The 16,291-nt window shown below is 42.1% G+C and overlaps 1 protein-coding gene across 1 annotated transcript; it reads left to right on the top strand.

The window, feature by feature from the left end:
* The first annotated feature begins 1,129 nt into the window (after positions 1-1,129).
* Positions 1,130-12,075, top strand: Snrnp27 (small nuclear ribonucleoprotein U4/U6.U5 subunit 27). Its single transcript, XM_031382440.1, has 6 exons — positions 1,130-1,249; positions 2,997-3,117; positions 4,468-4,580; positions 5,192-5,271; positions 10,949-11,013; positions 11,728-12,075. Exons 1-6 carry the CDS (start codon positions 1,216-1,218, stop codon positions 11,780-11,782), a joined length of 468 nt encoding a protein of 155 aa, XP_031238300.1. The 5' UTR covers positions 1,130-1,215; the 3' UTR covers positions 11,783-12,075.
* The last annotated feature ends 4,216 nt before the right edge of the window (positions 12,076-16,291 follow it).

Raw genomic sequence — 16,291 nt, 5'->3', positions numbered from 1 at the left:
TTGGGATCAGGTATAAAAGAGGCTGTACAAAAATGTATTTAATTGTATTTTATTTACTTTTTTTTTTTCATGGTGACTAGTGGACCAAGTGTTTCCAAACTAAAACTAGCCTCTTCTGCCTCTTCCCAAGTTTTTGTTCTAAAAGCCAGGCCTCAGCCATTGCCAGTCAAAGGTTGGCAAGAGCACTCGTTCCATCAGCGGAGGCTGCCTTTCCTATTCACTGTATACATGTTTTACTGTTAAAAGCCCCATCCTTTTGAGGGCAAGGAAGCCTTTCCCCCTTATGTTTTGCACCTCATAAAGCCTTTTATTTTGAAGGTTATGGCAACATTTGGGAGGTTTCTTTTCAGGAGTAGGACAGAGCCTTTTACTTACAAAAGAGATGGGAGAATGCCGTGGGTAAGAGCATCTGCTGCTCATTTTCTCAGTGCCTACTGTCAGGATGTCCTAAATGGCCAGTTGTATAGTATGCACGCCCTCTTCTAGGCTCTAGGGACATACATACATACAAAAATAAAAATTTCTCAAACTGCCATAGTAGTTTAGGGTACAACCTCAGTGCTGTCCCTTGAGAAAACATAAAGCTGACTTAATAAGAATTACGTGCATAAGTCAATCAGCTCATGCTGATTAGAATTAGTGTGGCCTGACGTTTGTAATGCACTCTTTTAATCCCAACACTTGGAAGGCAGAAGCAGATGGATCTCTGAATTTGAGACCAGCCTGGTCTACAGAGTGAGCTCCAGGACAGCCAGAGCGACATAGTGAAACCTGTCTCCAAAAAAAAACAAAAAAAAAACAAAAAAAACAACAAAAACAAACAAACAAAAAAACACGACAAAAAAGAATTCGTGTATTCCATGTAGAACTTCATGGAGAAACGCTGGGGAAACAAGAGAGAACTGCACTGGGTAGGGCGATACACAGCTAGATGAGTTCTCCAGGACCACAAAAGGGTAAATAGCGACAAGAAGAAAAAAAAAAAAATCCTAACTTGAAGACGCGGAATCTTCTACCAGTTCTTTCAGGAACTTCAGGCTCTGGGGCGACATCCAGGGCAGGACTTAAGTCATCAGGTTGCTGAAGTCGCCGGAACCCTTCCAACGCGCTCTGCGAATTTCCAGTCAGCCGCAAATCAACTTCCGGCTTCTCCGGAAGTTATGGAGTCGTTTCCGGGGCAGTCGGAGGAGGAGGCGGAGGAGGAGGAGGACTCCGATGGGTCGAAGTCGTAGCCGCTCCCCGCGCAGGGGTGAGTCCAGAAAATCTCGCGGCTCGGGACGGAGCTAGGTGCTGCCCTGGGACCCGGAGAGTGCGAGACGGGGCCAGGATGGGGCCTGCTCTCCTCAGCCCCGCCCTGAAGTAGAGTTCCACAATCTCTTCTGGGGGACTATGCATAAATCATAAATCAGCCCGCCTTTCTCTAGTCCAATTCCCGTAATTATCGTAGGTAACTTTACCTTGAAGAATTGGAGTGAGAATTAACGTCACCCTCCATAATATTCAGCATGTGATTGCCTTGGCTCATAAATGCTTACTAAATGTTAGTGCCCTGCCTAGGGCATTAGTTGGAAGTGTTTAGAGTTTGAGACCGCATATCCTAATGTCTTCGGTACCCCAGTCCCTTAAAGTACAGGACTGAGGCCGTGTAAGGTGGGACTTTGGGGCAAACTCAGAGGATTTCTGTGCCCTTAGCTATGTTAAGGGATTAGAATCAGTCTCTAGATGTTTAGAACAAGGCTCACCTTCGACTGGTGTATACTCGGTTGTCTTACTAGGCAACCATGGCCTCAAGGAAATTGAGTCTTCGAAATGCTGTAAATTTTTCAATAGATTGGATTTCCTTTGTGGGGAAAGTGCTTATTTTGTAGCATTATGCTTTACTTTGACCAGTTTACTAATTAGTACAAGACATGGTAGATTGAACAAATGAGGAAACATGTCCTCATACACAGCCATACTTTCAAAAATCACAGAACTTTGTGTTAAAAATATGATTCTGATAAAATAATCTAATTGGATATTAAGCTGCTGTATAAACGGTCAAAATATGGGTGATTTTAAATATACCACATTGTTTGACTTTAAAGTAATTTAAGTGATGTTATGTGTTGAAGTGTTAGTAGGTGTGTGTGTGCGTGTGTGGTCAAGAGAACTGAACCTGATGCCTCACAGATGCAAGGCAAGTGCTCTGCTCCTGGAACCCTTTGGCTTCCACCGACACAGGGCCTTACCATACAGAGTCTTGAATGATTGCTTTTTCTGCCTCCACTTCCCCAGTCCTGGTATTACCACTATACACAAGAATTACTTCTTGTTTGTTTGTTTGTTTGTTTGTTTTTAATACCAAGATAACACTGTAATTAAACTACAGAAACAATGGTTATAGTAAAAAATATTCATAAGTAAAAGGTATACCATGTTTTAAGTACTTACAAAGTTATAGACCATTTGCTTAACATTTTCTGATTTTTTTTTAAGTTCACAACATAAGGATGATCAGATTTTGCATTTTATTGTTTGTTTGGTTTTCTTTTTATTGAGGGAGAGGGAGGGTGTATTTATCATCAGCTAGATGTGCTCTGTTTATTTTTTGTTTTGGTTTGGTTTTGGTTTTTGGTTTTTCAAGACAGGGTTTCTCTGTATAGCCCTGGCTGGCCTGGAACTCACTCTGTATACCAGGCTGGCCTCGAACTCAGAAATCTGCCTGCCTCTGCCTCTCAAGTGCTGGGATTAAAGGCGTGCACCACCACCGCCCTGTTTATTTTTTAAGACAGGGTTTCTCTGTCACTTAGCTATGGGCATTCTGGAGCTCATGGACTGGCCTTGAACTCACAGAGAAGGGCCTGCCTCTTCCCTGAGTACCATGCTTGGCTGACTTTTTTTTTTTTTAAACTATTCATTGTGACTATTAGAAGTGGCTTGCATTATATTTCAGTAGGACAGCTCTAGGTGTTAGAATTAACCTTCAGCTCTGCTAAACCTTTTGTATTTGTTAGAACGTAGGCGGTCCCGGTCCACATCTCGGGATCGAGAAAGAAGACGCCGAGAAAGGTCCAGGTCCAGGGATAGAGATCGCAGAAGGAGCCGCTCAAGATCTCCACACCGAAGACGCTCCAGGTGAGTAAAATAAAACAAAACAAAAAAAGAAAAACACAGAAGCTTGACTACAAGGATGCAGAGAACAAAGAGCCCAGGAGATGGATGCCCTTGATTTTTGCCTTTATCACTTAGAGGGAGACTCTGGTTTCATGAAATGGCGAAGTTTAATCACACAGTATTCTAAAGCTAGCATTACCCATGCAAATTGTTTAATTACACTATATCAGAGCATAGTTTTTTAAAAAAGATATTCATCTATTTTCTGTGTGTGGGTGTTTAGCTTTCATATATGCTGTACCTGGTGCATCAGAAAGAAGTTCCAGATGGTGCTGTAGGTGCTGGAGCCTGTTTCCTCTGGAAGAGCAGCCAGTGCTTTTAACCACTGAACCATTCTCTCTAGACATAGGGAGTTTTCTGTACAAGCAACAAGCAATGATGAATGAAATTCCCTTAGAATGGTATTTGTTAGAGTAAGAAATTTAAGTATGAGCTCAACGACAGGTGACCCACAGGGAGGTAGGAACTCTTCAAAGACATCAGTAGCCCTTTAGAAGGATATTTGTTAGAAGTGTGTGTGTGTGTGTGTGTGTGTGTGTTCATTTTTAAATTTTGTATTGCATTTGAAGGTGTGCAGGAGTGCATGTGAACCTCAGGGACAACTTGAGAATCACTTTTCTCCTTTCACTTCATGGGTCCTTGGAATCAACTCAGGTTGTCCAGCACTTTTACCTCTGGGACCATTTCCCTGGGCCTACTACAAACTTTCTTTTAAAATATTTTTAATTTGTGGGGGGTGGGGCGGTGTGCATACAAACATATATGCACACCTACATGAGTTTTCATGATCACATACATGTTTGTAGGTGCCCGTGGAGGCCAGAGGGTGTCAGATTGCAGGAACTGCAGTTGTTGGTGACTAGGAACCAGACCTGGGTCTTCTGCAAAAGCAGTACTAGCTCTTAGCCGTAGTTCCATCGCTCTGTCTAGCTCAGCCACAACTCCATCACTCTGTCTAGCTCAGCCACAGCTCCATCACTCTGTCTAGCTCAGCCACGGCTCTATCGCTGTGTCTGGCTCATCTTAGCCACAGCTCCATCTCTGTCTAGCTCATCTTAGTCACAACTCCATCTCTGTCTAGCTCATCTTAGCCACAGCTCCATCGCTCTGTCTAGTTCATCTGAGAAACTTTGAAGGTTTTTGGGTCTCACGAATCTTTTCTTGAGAGCCCAGGTAGAACCTTCTCACGTCTGCTCTGAAGGATGGGCGCTGGTCTCTGTAGCCTGGCTTTGTTCCATCTTCCCCTGTCATACAGATCAACAGAATTGCCTTGTGCATGTGTTTCTAACATCTTTGCTTCATGAACATTAGGTCTCCAAGGCGACATAGATCCACATCTCCCTCCCCTTCTCGACTGAAAGAAAGAAGAGATGAGGAAAAGAAAGAAACTAAAGAAATAAAGAACAAAGAACGTCAGATCACTGGTAATGCTACTGGATAATCAGACTTGTTTAGATAATTTCAGTCACGTTAAAAGTTTAATTTTGAAGTCAGGCAGAGGTGGCACACACCTTTAATCCCAGCATTTTGGAGCCAGAGGCAGACAGATCTCTGAGTTCAAGGCCAGCCTGATCTACAAAGTGAGTTCCAAGACAATCAGGGCTATACAGAGAAAACCTTGTCTGGAAAAAAAAAAAAGTATAATTTTGAGCATGTAAATATTAACCTTTTATAGGGTTCATTGTGTATGTTCTTGAGATTTTATTTTAATTATACAGTAGTGAATATCCAGTGGATGTGATGGTTTTGATTTAGGAAAGGTATTTTTAAAAACATGAAAGAATTTTATTTGGGAATATCTTCAAAACTTGATGGTGTCGCATCTGATGTTAAAGGCTCTTTGGAGATTACAGGATGGACACTCTGGCACGTCAAAATTGATAGGAAATTTTCTTGTTAGATTCACCTTTCTTTTATTTGTTCTTTGCTGGTGAGGTGAAATGTTTGTTGCTACTCTTTTCATTTGTACAGATGTGTATCTCTATGCATCCCCGTGTATAATGATAAGAGTTCAAAAATGTGTTTATTTTTGCAGAGGAAGATCTGGAGGGTAAAACGGAGGAAGAAATAGAAATGATGAAATTAATGGGATTTGCCTCTTTTGACTCCACAAAAGTAAGTAAAACATGGAGTCAGGTACACGTTCCAGGTGGCTTCCCTTTACTCCTGTCCTGGTTTTCTGTATTCTTTTGCTGTCACTAATAATGTCTTCCAGAGGTGTAACTTACTTAGTTGTACAGTCTTTGAGGCGGTGTCAGCACACGCAGAGGAAGCACTAAAGCTGCATTCAGGGAATGCCCAGCACAGAGGGTGCCAGGCTTCAAGTGGCTAGTGCTTTTCAAGTAGGAAGGTACAAGGTGCATGGTAGAGACTTAGGGCATGGTGATCAGGGGCTGCTAGTATCTGCCTGAGGCTAGCTGTGGTGAGGCTTTGGGGCAGACTCAGGATCTCTGTGCCCTTATTTATCCATCTTAAGGGGCAGAGCCTATAGATGTTTCAAACAGGGTGTTTTGTTGTTGTTGTTGTTGTTGTTGTTGCTTTCTCTAACTCTTGCCTTAGTCACCCTAGTGCTGGGATTAAGAAGCAAGAATTTTAGTCCATAATATTTATTTAGAGACAAGATAGCACTTAGCCCAGGCTGGCCTCAGACTTGTTACATAATCAAGGAAGACCTGGAGCTTTTGATTTTCTTACCTCTGCGTCCATCCCAAGTGATAAGATTTACAGACAGGCACCACCAAGCCCAGTTTATGTGGTGCTAAGGATTGAACCCAAGCCTTCACAAATGTTATGCAAGTGCTCTACCATCAGAGGTAAACCTCTAAGCAAAAGCAAGGATTTTAAATAGGAGTGACATAAAACTGTATTGCAGGAAGACTACTATGGAGACACTATGGAGGACAGATGACGATAGATATGGTAGATAAGGACAGGGAGGGCAGCTCAGTTGTGCAAATGAACTACCAAAAATAATCTACTTGTACTGGTCCTGGCTCATTAAGTTGTTGATAGATGGTGTCACCTCAAGTGCCGTAAGGTTTTCTTCCTCATTCCTGTGATGGTCTGGAACACTCTCAACTGTCCATTTTGGAGTGCCAAGACTGCTGATGGTCTGGAGCACTCACGACTGTCCATTTCGGAGTGCCAAGACCCTGCTGAGAGAGGGACAAGTGAGGATCACTCTCTTCCCTGTCCTCAGTGTATAAATAGTGAGCCCCAAGGGGCAGTTTTGTGATACCCCTCTCTCCTGCCCTTGCCCTGCCTGCCCGTCTCCTCCTCCCCATATTAGTCCCATTTGACTTTCCTGTCACATGTGCCTGCTGACTTCTTTTTCCCCTTCTTCCCGAAGAGCTGTCCCTCTTTTATGATCCCTTTTCTAGTTTCATGATTGATCCACTCCCCAATACATGTGCAAGCATAAGCATACATTAAAAAAATTAAAATTTAGGATTTGCATATGAGAAAACGTATTTGTCTTTTTGAGTCTGGTTACTTCATTTAATAATTTCTAGTTCCATTCATTTTCTTGCAAATGACTTGATTTGGGGTTGGTTTGTTTATTTTGGGTTTTTCAGTTTGGTTTGGATTGGTTTTTTTTTGTTTGTTTTTGTTTGGTTTGGTTTTGGTTTTGGTCTTTCAGGGCAGGGTTTCTTTAGGTAGCCTTGTCTGTCCTAGTCCTAGAACTACCTCTGTAGATCTGGCTAGCTTCAAACTCACAGAGATCCGCCCACCTCTGCTTCCTGAGTGCTGGGATTAAAGGTGTGTGCTACTACTGCCTCCTTGATTTTGTTTTTCATGGCTGTATAAAATTCCATTGTATATATGTATCACACTGTCTTTATCCATCTGTCTGTTGATGGACCTCTGGCTGTGTAAGTAGCATAGCAGTAGACATGGATGAGTTAGTACCTCTAATGCGAGAGTTGGGAAACATTGCAAGGCAGTAGCATTGCTTTTAGTTGTTTTGGAAGCCTCCATACCGACTTCCATAGTTCCAGTTCACACTCCCACCGACTTCCATAGTTCCAGTTCACACTCCCACCGACTTCCATAGTTCCAGTTCACACTCCCACCGACTTCCATAGTTCCAGTTCACACTCCCACCGACTTCCATAGTTCCAGTTCACACTCCCACCGACTTCCATAGTTCCAGTTCACACTCCCACCGACTTCCATAGTTCCAGTTCACACTCCCACCGACTTCCATAGTTCCAGTTCACATTCCCACTAGCAGTGAGGAAGGAGGGCTTTCCTTTGCCCATATCCTTGCCAGAATCCGTTGTTGTTTGTTTTGTTTTTTTAAGATTGATTTGTTTATTTTCTTTGAATGTTATGAGTGCCTTGCCTGTGGGTGTATACATGTGCTACATGCATGCCTGCTGCCTAAGGATGCTAAAAGTGCATCCTGGATCCCCTTAAACTGGACTTGCCCAACAGACTGTTGGGACTTCCGTGTGTGTACCCAGGCCACACCTGGGTCCTCTGGAAGAGGAGTAAGTGCTCCCAACTGCTGAGCTATCTCTGCAGCCTGTCATTTGGCTTTTGATAATAGCTGTTCTGACTAGGGTAAGATGAAGTAGTTTATATTTACATTTCCACAATGATTAAAGATACACATTTATTGGCCATTTGTGTCTTTTCCTTTGGGAAATTATCTTTAGTTCATTAGCTCACTTTTTTGAGTAATTTTCTTTCTTGTTTGGTGTTTAATTGTTACAGTTCCATGTGTTATGTTGATGTGAATACTCTGCTTCATGTGTAGCTGGCAAGGATTCTAGTTTCTGAGCTCTGTAGGCTGTCTCTTCAGGTTACTGATAGTTTCCTCTACCACAGAGCTTTCTGGTGTGTTTGCCCACCTGCCAGTGTCTTGGAATTATTTCCTCTACTACTAAAGGCCCTTTTGGGCTTCTGTCCTTTAACTGTATCTTAAAGTATTTTCCTCTCTAAGCTCTTGCTTTTTCCAGTGGTTATGTAAACCTCTATCGTAGAATTTAACACAATTAACATAACTTCACAGCTTTTTATCTTTGAATATACCAGATCCTCTTATCTATATCTTGTTGTTGATTGAGACCATTGTGATCCCTCCTGCTTCAACCTCCCAAGTCCTATGATTCTGGGGATGTGGCAACACACCCAACTCAAGTCCTCCTTTTATTCAGAGTATGTTATAATATGTATTATATCATTATTAATATGTATCTAACAAGTAACAGTACTTACAAAGTGATGCTATTATGATTTTACTGTTCTTAGAATAGTAGTCAGGGAGCTTGGTTTTTGGTCTTGTTGCCTGGTTCATATTTGTAATTCCTGAGGGTTGTAAACGTCTCCAGATACTGACTTACTATAGTCAGAAGAGCTCTGCTTGTAAAGGAGACATTAAGTAAGCATTAAGTAAGTATGCCATAAAATTCAGTGGAGCATAACATGTGTGCAGCTTGGGTCAGGGCTCTTCTCTGGTCTGGTTTGGCTCAATGCATGATGGGTCATTTATGCACCACTGAGCCACAGCCCAGCCCATATGTGGTTATTTTCTAGCCACTTCACAAAGGTATTAATTTGGTTCATGTGCAGTTGGCTTCATGTCAGTCAGTCAAAGTCTCTCTGCTCATTCATTTTCCTTCTATTAAACATTCATAGTTTCCTTATTTTTACTAATGGATAATTTTCTCTCCCACATACATGAGAACAGCATTAGCAAAGTTCAGTTCTCCAAAAGCTACCTAAAAATGAGACTGCACTCAGTGAGAAGATGGGCATGATATTCCTTGTAAGGTTAGTCTTTCAAGGTCTTGCAAGCTGCCTGCTCTTAGGAGCTCAAGTGGTAACACCTCAGGAGTTTGTTCAGCTGCTTTCCTGAAAACTTCAATGAAAATAAGAGTAGAAAATTAAGTCCAGAGTGGGACTTAGGAGATGGTTCAGTTCAAAAAGTGCTGACTGTGCAAGTGTAAGGACCTGAGTTTAGATCCCCAGCACCAACAGAAAAGAAAACAAAACAAAACAGGTTCTGAGGCACACATCTGTTACCACAGCAGCAGAGCAGGAGTAAACACAAATGAATAGGGAGAACGTGCTGGCAGCCACTTGAGCAGGACTGACGAGTTCCAGTGAGAGCTCTCGTCTCAAGTAAGGTAGAGAGCCAGTGACATGGCACACGTGCACACCATACAGAAGATAGGTATAAAAACATTTAAAAGATGAGCAACTGAGGAAGACACCCAACATAGAGCTCTGGCCTCTGCATAAATGCACACACATGTTCATGTACACTTGCATAAGCATACCTATGTTAATATATACACATGAGCACGCACACACACATAATTCCATACACAAGAAGGAAGAAAGAAAATTAATCGCAAATATTTATCTTAGCTCCCATTTCAAATGTGTGGGCTCAGCTGTAGACACTTCAGTGATCAGAATCCCTGGTTTTATCCTAATGCAGATGTTCAGTAATGTGCCACACAGATAAGCCACGTTCCTAATGGAGGCGGGCTGGTCATGCCAGCATGTTTTGTTGCATTGGTTAGTGACATATTAAACTGACATTTTTCTAAACTTTTGCAAATACAATGGCATAGGGCCTAAGAGTACAACCTCCATCAAGAAGCAAGCTACAGCCTCAAGGCATATTTGGTGGGACGTGCCTATAATTCTAGCACTTGGGCAGAGGAAATCAGGAAATTCAGGTAATTGTCAGTTACATACTGAGGCTGGCCTGGGCTGCTAGAATCCATCTGAAAGCTAACATACAAGCAAAAAGCAGCAGCCTGCAGTTTTAGGAGAAAGTACAACATGGCAGGGTAACACATGTGGTGTTTCAAGGAAGGCACAGTGACATTGATACTATTCAGGGATTAGAAAAGACAGTGGTACTGTCAGCAACTAGATCATTGGGATTAAACCTTGACCAGTGGACAGCACCCAGATAGCTAAAGGCTGGATAGGTATAAGTATAGGGAAGGTAACTCGGACAAGAAGAACAGCATGGGGGCAAGTGGCTGCATAGAGTCTGGACCGCAGTGAGAAGGGAGATGTACATTTGGAAAGCCAACAGCACCAGCTCAGCTTGTGCCTGGTCCAAGTTCCTGATTTAAATGTTAGAGCCAGTCTCTATGCAAGAGATGGGAATTAAACATACAGAAAATTGTCCCAGATAGATTTGAGGATATTATAAGCCAAGGTTAAAGTGCGTGTAAATGAGAACTTTGATCTTGTTTCAAAAGAGTCTTTAAAGGAAGTTAGAATCTGCTACTGTACCGTACATATCACATGAAAACTGAATGCTTGGGCTGGAGAGATGGCTCAGTGGTTAAGAATGCTGACTGCTCTTCCAGAGGGCCTGAATTCAATTCCCAGCAACCACATGGTGGCTCACATCTGTAATGGGATCAGATGCCCTCTTCTGGTGTGTCTGAAGAGAGCAATGGTGTACTCATATAAATAAAATAAATTAATAAATCTTTTTCTAAAAAAAAAGAAAGAAAGAAAAGGAAAACTGAATGCTTATTGGTTTTGTTTTGTGGTGCTGAGGATTGTGCGTGTGAGGCAGGCGTCCTGCTGCTGAGTACCTCCCAGCCCCAAGTGATTGCTTATTTTGTACACTGTATTGATACTTAGGTATGAACAGAATTGTAACACTTGAGAGTTTGTAGGCTGTCCTCTGGGACTGACTATCTCTCCTTCATTGGACCTTTTCCTGGAATGGCTGTTGCCACCCAAGATGCACCTGCTGGATCCCCTATGTGAGCCAGGTATTTACTATGACTGTCTTGTTTCTCTCCAGGGAAAGAAGGTAGATGGCTCTGTAAATGCCTATGCCATCAACGTGTCTCAGAAGAGGAAATACAGGTATGTGTGCTCCCCAGGCTGTGTGTGCTTGGAAAAGAATGTTATTACAGGATTATTGTGTTTAGGAAATGTTGAAGTTTTCCACAGTTTGCACATGTGTACTTGCTACCTCACTTGGGTGCCCCCCATAATCTCATCTTTGAGACATATAGAGGAAGATAAGCATGACTCAGTACTTGGGCCTCTGCTGCCCAAATGTTGGGATTACAAACATCTGCCACCACGATTAGCTCCTATGAAATATACTCTTTGCTGTTTGGATTCCGATGCATTAAAATGTCCTTCCAGTTTACATGTTAGCAACTAGCTCTACCCATTATTGCCTTGAGATGCGGTCTCTGAAGCTGAAGCTCATAATTCTGGCTAGACTGGTCAGCAAGCTCTCTTTTCCTACTGCTGGAGTTACAGGCTATGCAGTCATGCCCAGTCTTTTACATTCCTCATGCTTGGAAGGCCACTCATACCCATTGAACCATCATCTCCTTGGCTCTGTTTTTGAGAACAAAGTCTCTGTGTATCCCAGGCTGGGCTTGAACTCGTAATCCTTGCACCTCCACCCCTACAATGCTGGTGATTCTTGGCATACACCATCACACACAGATAAAATATTGACATTTGAAAAAGTGCTGTAGTTTGAATTCTTGAAGTAATGTTTTTATTATACTTTTAAAATGAGTCCAAAATTTAAAAAATGCTTTTCTCTTTTTATCATAGGCAGTACATGAATCGAAAAGGCGGATTCAACAGACCTCTGGATTTTATTGCATGAGACTTGAGGTGTTGGATAGAGGATTCCCCCCCTCATCTGGGTCAGAGAGTATTTTATATTTTGTATTTAATACACATCAAAACAGGATCTTGATTCTTCCTTCTTATAAAGTAAGAAAGTCTTATTTATGACACCCAGTTTCCTTACTGTTCGAGGCAGTGTCGGCCACCAGCCCATTTGTCTGTCCTTGTTCCTTTGAAACTGTGTGCTTCCTTCTTGGATGCTTGCTGGGTGTTCTTAAAAACTGAAAGTAAATTACATACATTTCCCCAATAAAACAATATTTCTACCCATTTTATATTTATTTGACAAATATCTTTATTACTAGATTAACGAGTCTCTCTAGATATTTTCTTTTTCTACACATAGACTTGTTTTGTTTTGAGACAAGGTCTTGTTATGTAGCCCAGTCTAGCCTTGAAATTGGAGCACACTGCCTGCTTCTAGCTCCGTGTTGCTAGGATTACCAATATGTCCCCATGACAGCTTAGATGAGATATCTTGATTCTTGGTAGTTTAAAAACTGGAAGAGTAGAAAATATATAGCTTTGGATTTTTGTATATTCTTCATTTCACCCCAAATTATCATTTACTATGTTCAGTAACAAAAGCCATTCGTGTTTGTTATAAAACTGATTTAGGAGAATGAGACAGCAAAAGAAAAACCCAACTCCCCTGTAATCTACAGCAGAAACATTTTGTGTGTGTCTTTTCAGGCTCTTATGGACATATATTTCTTTTCTTTTTTTTTTTTGGTTTTTCGAGACAGTGTTTCTCTGTGTAGCCCTGGCTGTCCTGGAACTCACTCCGTAGACCAGGCTGGCTTCGAACTCAGAAATCCACCTGCCTCTGCCTCCCAAGTGCTGGGATTAAAGGCGTGTGCCACCACCGCCCGGCCATATATTTCTTATAAGTAAAATATACATACAGCCCTTCCCTAACCCTTTCCTCATTTTTATTAACACTTTTTGTTTGTTTGTTTCGAGACAGGGTTTCTCTGTGTAGTCCTGGCTGTCCTGAAACTCACTCTGTAGACCAGGCTAGCTAGCCTTGAACTCAGATCCACCTGCCTCTGCCTCCTGAGTACTGGGTTTAAAGGCGTGTGCCACCACTGCCGGGCTTTACTATGAACATTTTTATGCTTATGTTGTTGTTTTAGAGATGTGGCATCCTATGGCTTTTTAGCTGTAATGGATCAACCTTCTTGGATGCCTTGATATCTAGTAAGGAGTTGCATATCCACTCAGAGACAACCTGTAAGAGCATAAACATGTTTTTATATGTGTCAACTTCAGGGAGGAAGTCAGCTGTGCCACTGCTCTTAGCAAAGCCTTCACTGGGCAGCGTGGGTAAAGTCCCTCTATCTTATTGCAGGTGGGCTGTGGTTTATTATAGCACCCATTAATGCTAACATTCAGATTATTTCTAATCTTTTGGAATTTTAAACAGTTCTATAATTATTGTGTCTCATGATTTTCTGGTTGTTTTTTTTGACTGTATCTTTTAATGTCCTTGTTAATTTTTTGGTTAGTATACATAGTAATGGTCTTGTTGGACATTTCCATGGTCTATATCATTCTGCTTTGTTTTTTATTCGCTCTCTCCATCTCTGCTTCCTCCTGCTGGTCTCTTTTCTCCCTCTGCTTTCATATGATGGATATTCCAGTACTTTCTCTTCTCCCCTTTACACTCTCCAGATTTCTTCCTCCCCTTTCATGGTCCCTTTTATACATTCATGATCCCCCTCACATGTATATAAATGTACTTTAAGTCTAGATTTCACATGGAAGCAAAAACATGGAATATTCAGGTAGCTTATTTCACTTAGCATAACAATCTCCATTTCCCTTTGGTTAGATTTTTAAATCTAAGAGGAAGGGGGCGGGGCGTGCAGTATGGTTAGGACCTTTTCCTCTGATGGGCTACTCTCTTCCAAGGTACACTTTGGGTCAGATTTTCTAAGAATCTGTGTGTTTGCATGCCGAGGGCTTTGTCCTTTGACTCACTACCTCCAGGAGCCTTTAAATGTCTCCCACAAGGCCTTGGATAGGCATGCCAGGTTGGACTTCCATAATCTGAAGCTTTGATTGTGCCTACAGCATCAAGCACCTCAAATGTGAGAGCCCTAGCTTCCCTCTGCACTCTTTCCCAAGGCTTCCCCATTTTAGTAACAGCTTTATTCCTTTGTTCAGACAAATTTTTGGGATCATCCTCAACTTCTTTTGTACTCTGTATCTGATTGACTGGGAAATCGTTTGACATTTATTTGACCATTGCTTACCACCACCACCAGACTTGCAAGTCAAAACTTGTGCTCTTGTCTGTACTACTGCAGAAGCTCCAGAGAAGTCCCCTCTTTCTGCTCTTGTTGCCTCTTTACTCTCCACCCAACAGCAAGCATCACCGCATGTTCCCCTGGTTTCAGCGATACTGTTAGAATGAAGTCCATGTGGTTGCAGTCTCCACGTGTAAAGCACACAGGTACTGTGTGCTCTGTACTCACACCCTAGCTCACACTACTCACACCACTTGGACACATCTAAATGCATTACCGTGCTCATTGCTATTCTTTGAGGGCAGGCTAGTTTTTCCACTTTCTTTTTCTTCCTCTGAAATGTTCCCTCTCCTCTAGATGTGCTCATGTTCCTTCTCTATTGAGATAAGATTCATAGCTCATAAGTCATACTCTGTTGACGTTGACAGGAGTTTTAGTGTGTGCAGTTAGGCAGGCATTCATCTTCACATCTAGAGTCTTTTCATCATCCAAAGAAACCTTGACCTCTCTGAGTACCGTGTCTCTAGTATGTGCCTTTTGTGGGTGTTTGGTATAGGTGGAGTCATGTGCTGTTTTGTCTGGCTGCTTTCACTCGTGTCATCCACACTGTGATATGTATTGGTGTCCCCTTCCTTTTTACAACTCACTAATTTTCTGTTCTGAGGTTATACCTTGATTTGCTTATACTTCAACAACAGCAGATGGCATTTAGGATGCTTTTGTGAAAAATATTCCATGGATACTAGTACACTTTTATGTAAACACACGTTTGTTTGTTTGTTTGTTTGTTTGTTTGTTTGTTTGTTTATTGAGACAGGAACTTTCTCTGTAGCCTGGTAGTCCTAGAGCTTAAACTCACAGAGATCTGCCTGCCTGCTTCTGCCTTCCCAGTGAACACATGTCTGGCCTGTCTATGTAGAAGTAAAAGTACTGAGCTGATAGTGACCTGTTGAAGCTTGTCCATTCCCTGCAGTGTAGGAGGTAGGCATGGAGGGTGTACTGCTCTCCATGCCCACCTCTGCTTTCCTTCACTGCACATAGCACAAGCTTAGGTCCTCCATGTTTACCAACTGGCTCTTTCATTCTGAGAAATAGGACTTGCCCTGTTTGCTGCTATAGCCCCAGCCCCATGGAGTGCATGGTTCCTTTTGAATATAGTGCTGTCAGCTTTTTCACTGAGTCACTTCTGCTTTTGTCTTTTGGTTTTGGAAAGTAGTTTAGTCATTAACTGAGATAAGATTGATTCCTGTTTTAAAAGTTGCAGATTTCTAAGTTGTATTTATGTATATGTGACTGCTTTTCTGTATGTGCACCATGTACATGCAGAAACCAGAAGAGGCATCAGATCGCCTGGAACTGGAGTTACAGGCTGTTGTAAGCCGCCTGAGGGTCCTGTGCAAGAGCTAGCATACCCTCAGCCACTGAGCCTGCTCTCCAGCCCTAGTCCCCTTACACAGAAGTCACAGGCCTGTTGCCTGCCCCAGTGCTGAGTGCTAGCGCTACACTTGTGCTTCATCAGACCCTGCTTTTTCTTTGTCTTTTTATTATTATTTTAACAAGTAATATGTAGAGATAATTTACAACTGAATTAATATGGAGCCTTGTAGAGCTTTCTGTGCCTTTGTAAGTTAAGTCTACCATGAAAGAGCTTGGCTACCCTCTTCTGTGTCCTGTGCAATATAATATGTGGGTGAATATATGTGTGTGTGTGTTTGTGTGTGTGTATGTGTGTATGTGTATTTCTGTTAGAAATTTTGAAGATTATAATGTCATGATGAGAGAAGCCATGACACTGAAGTGTTTAAAGTGACAGCAGCAAAGGGGTTGATATTAAATCAGTAATGTTCTGTTTATATATTTGCTACACCAAGAAATGACATCAATTCCTCAAAAACATAGAAGACAAAGTTCATCTTTTTTTTTTTTTTTTTTTTTTTTTGGCGGGGGTTTGGGGGTTAGAGACAGGGTTTCTCTGTATAGCCCAGGCTGTCCTGGAACTCACTCTGTAGATCAGGCTGGCCTCGAACTCAGAAATCCCCCTGCTTCTGCCTCCCAAGTGCTGGGATTATAGGCGTGCACCACCACTGCCCAGCCAACAAAGTTCATCTTATAGTGGTTTTATAAACTTGGTTATGAAGAGGGTTTTAATTCCCACAGCCTTAGGCTTTTCAGGCAGTTGAGTAATGTAGTAGATCAAGTTCTGAGGTGCTCCACAAAGTAGCCCCCTTGGGTCC

Source organism: Mastomys coucha, unplaced genomic scaffold, assembly GCF_008632895.1.
Source record: "Mastomys coucha isolate ucsf_1 unplaced genomic scaffold, UCSF_Mcou_1 pScaffold20, whole genome shotgun sequence".
Lineage (NCBI taxonomy): Eukaryota > Metazoa > Chordata > Mammalia > Rodentia > Muridae > Mastomys > Mastomys coucha.
The sequence above is the reverse complement of the archived record's forward strand: the minus strand, read 5'-3'. Positions and strand labels throughout refer to the sequence as shown.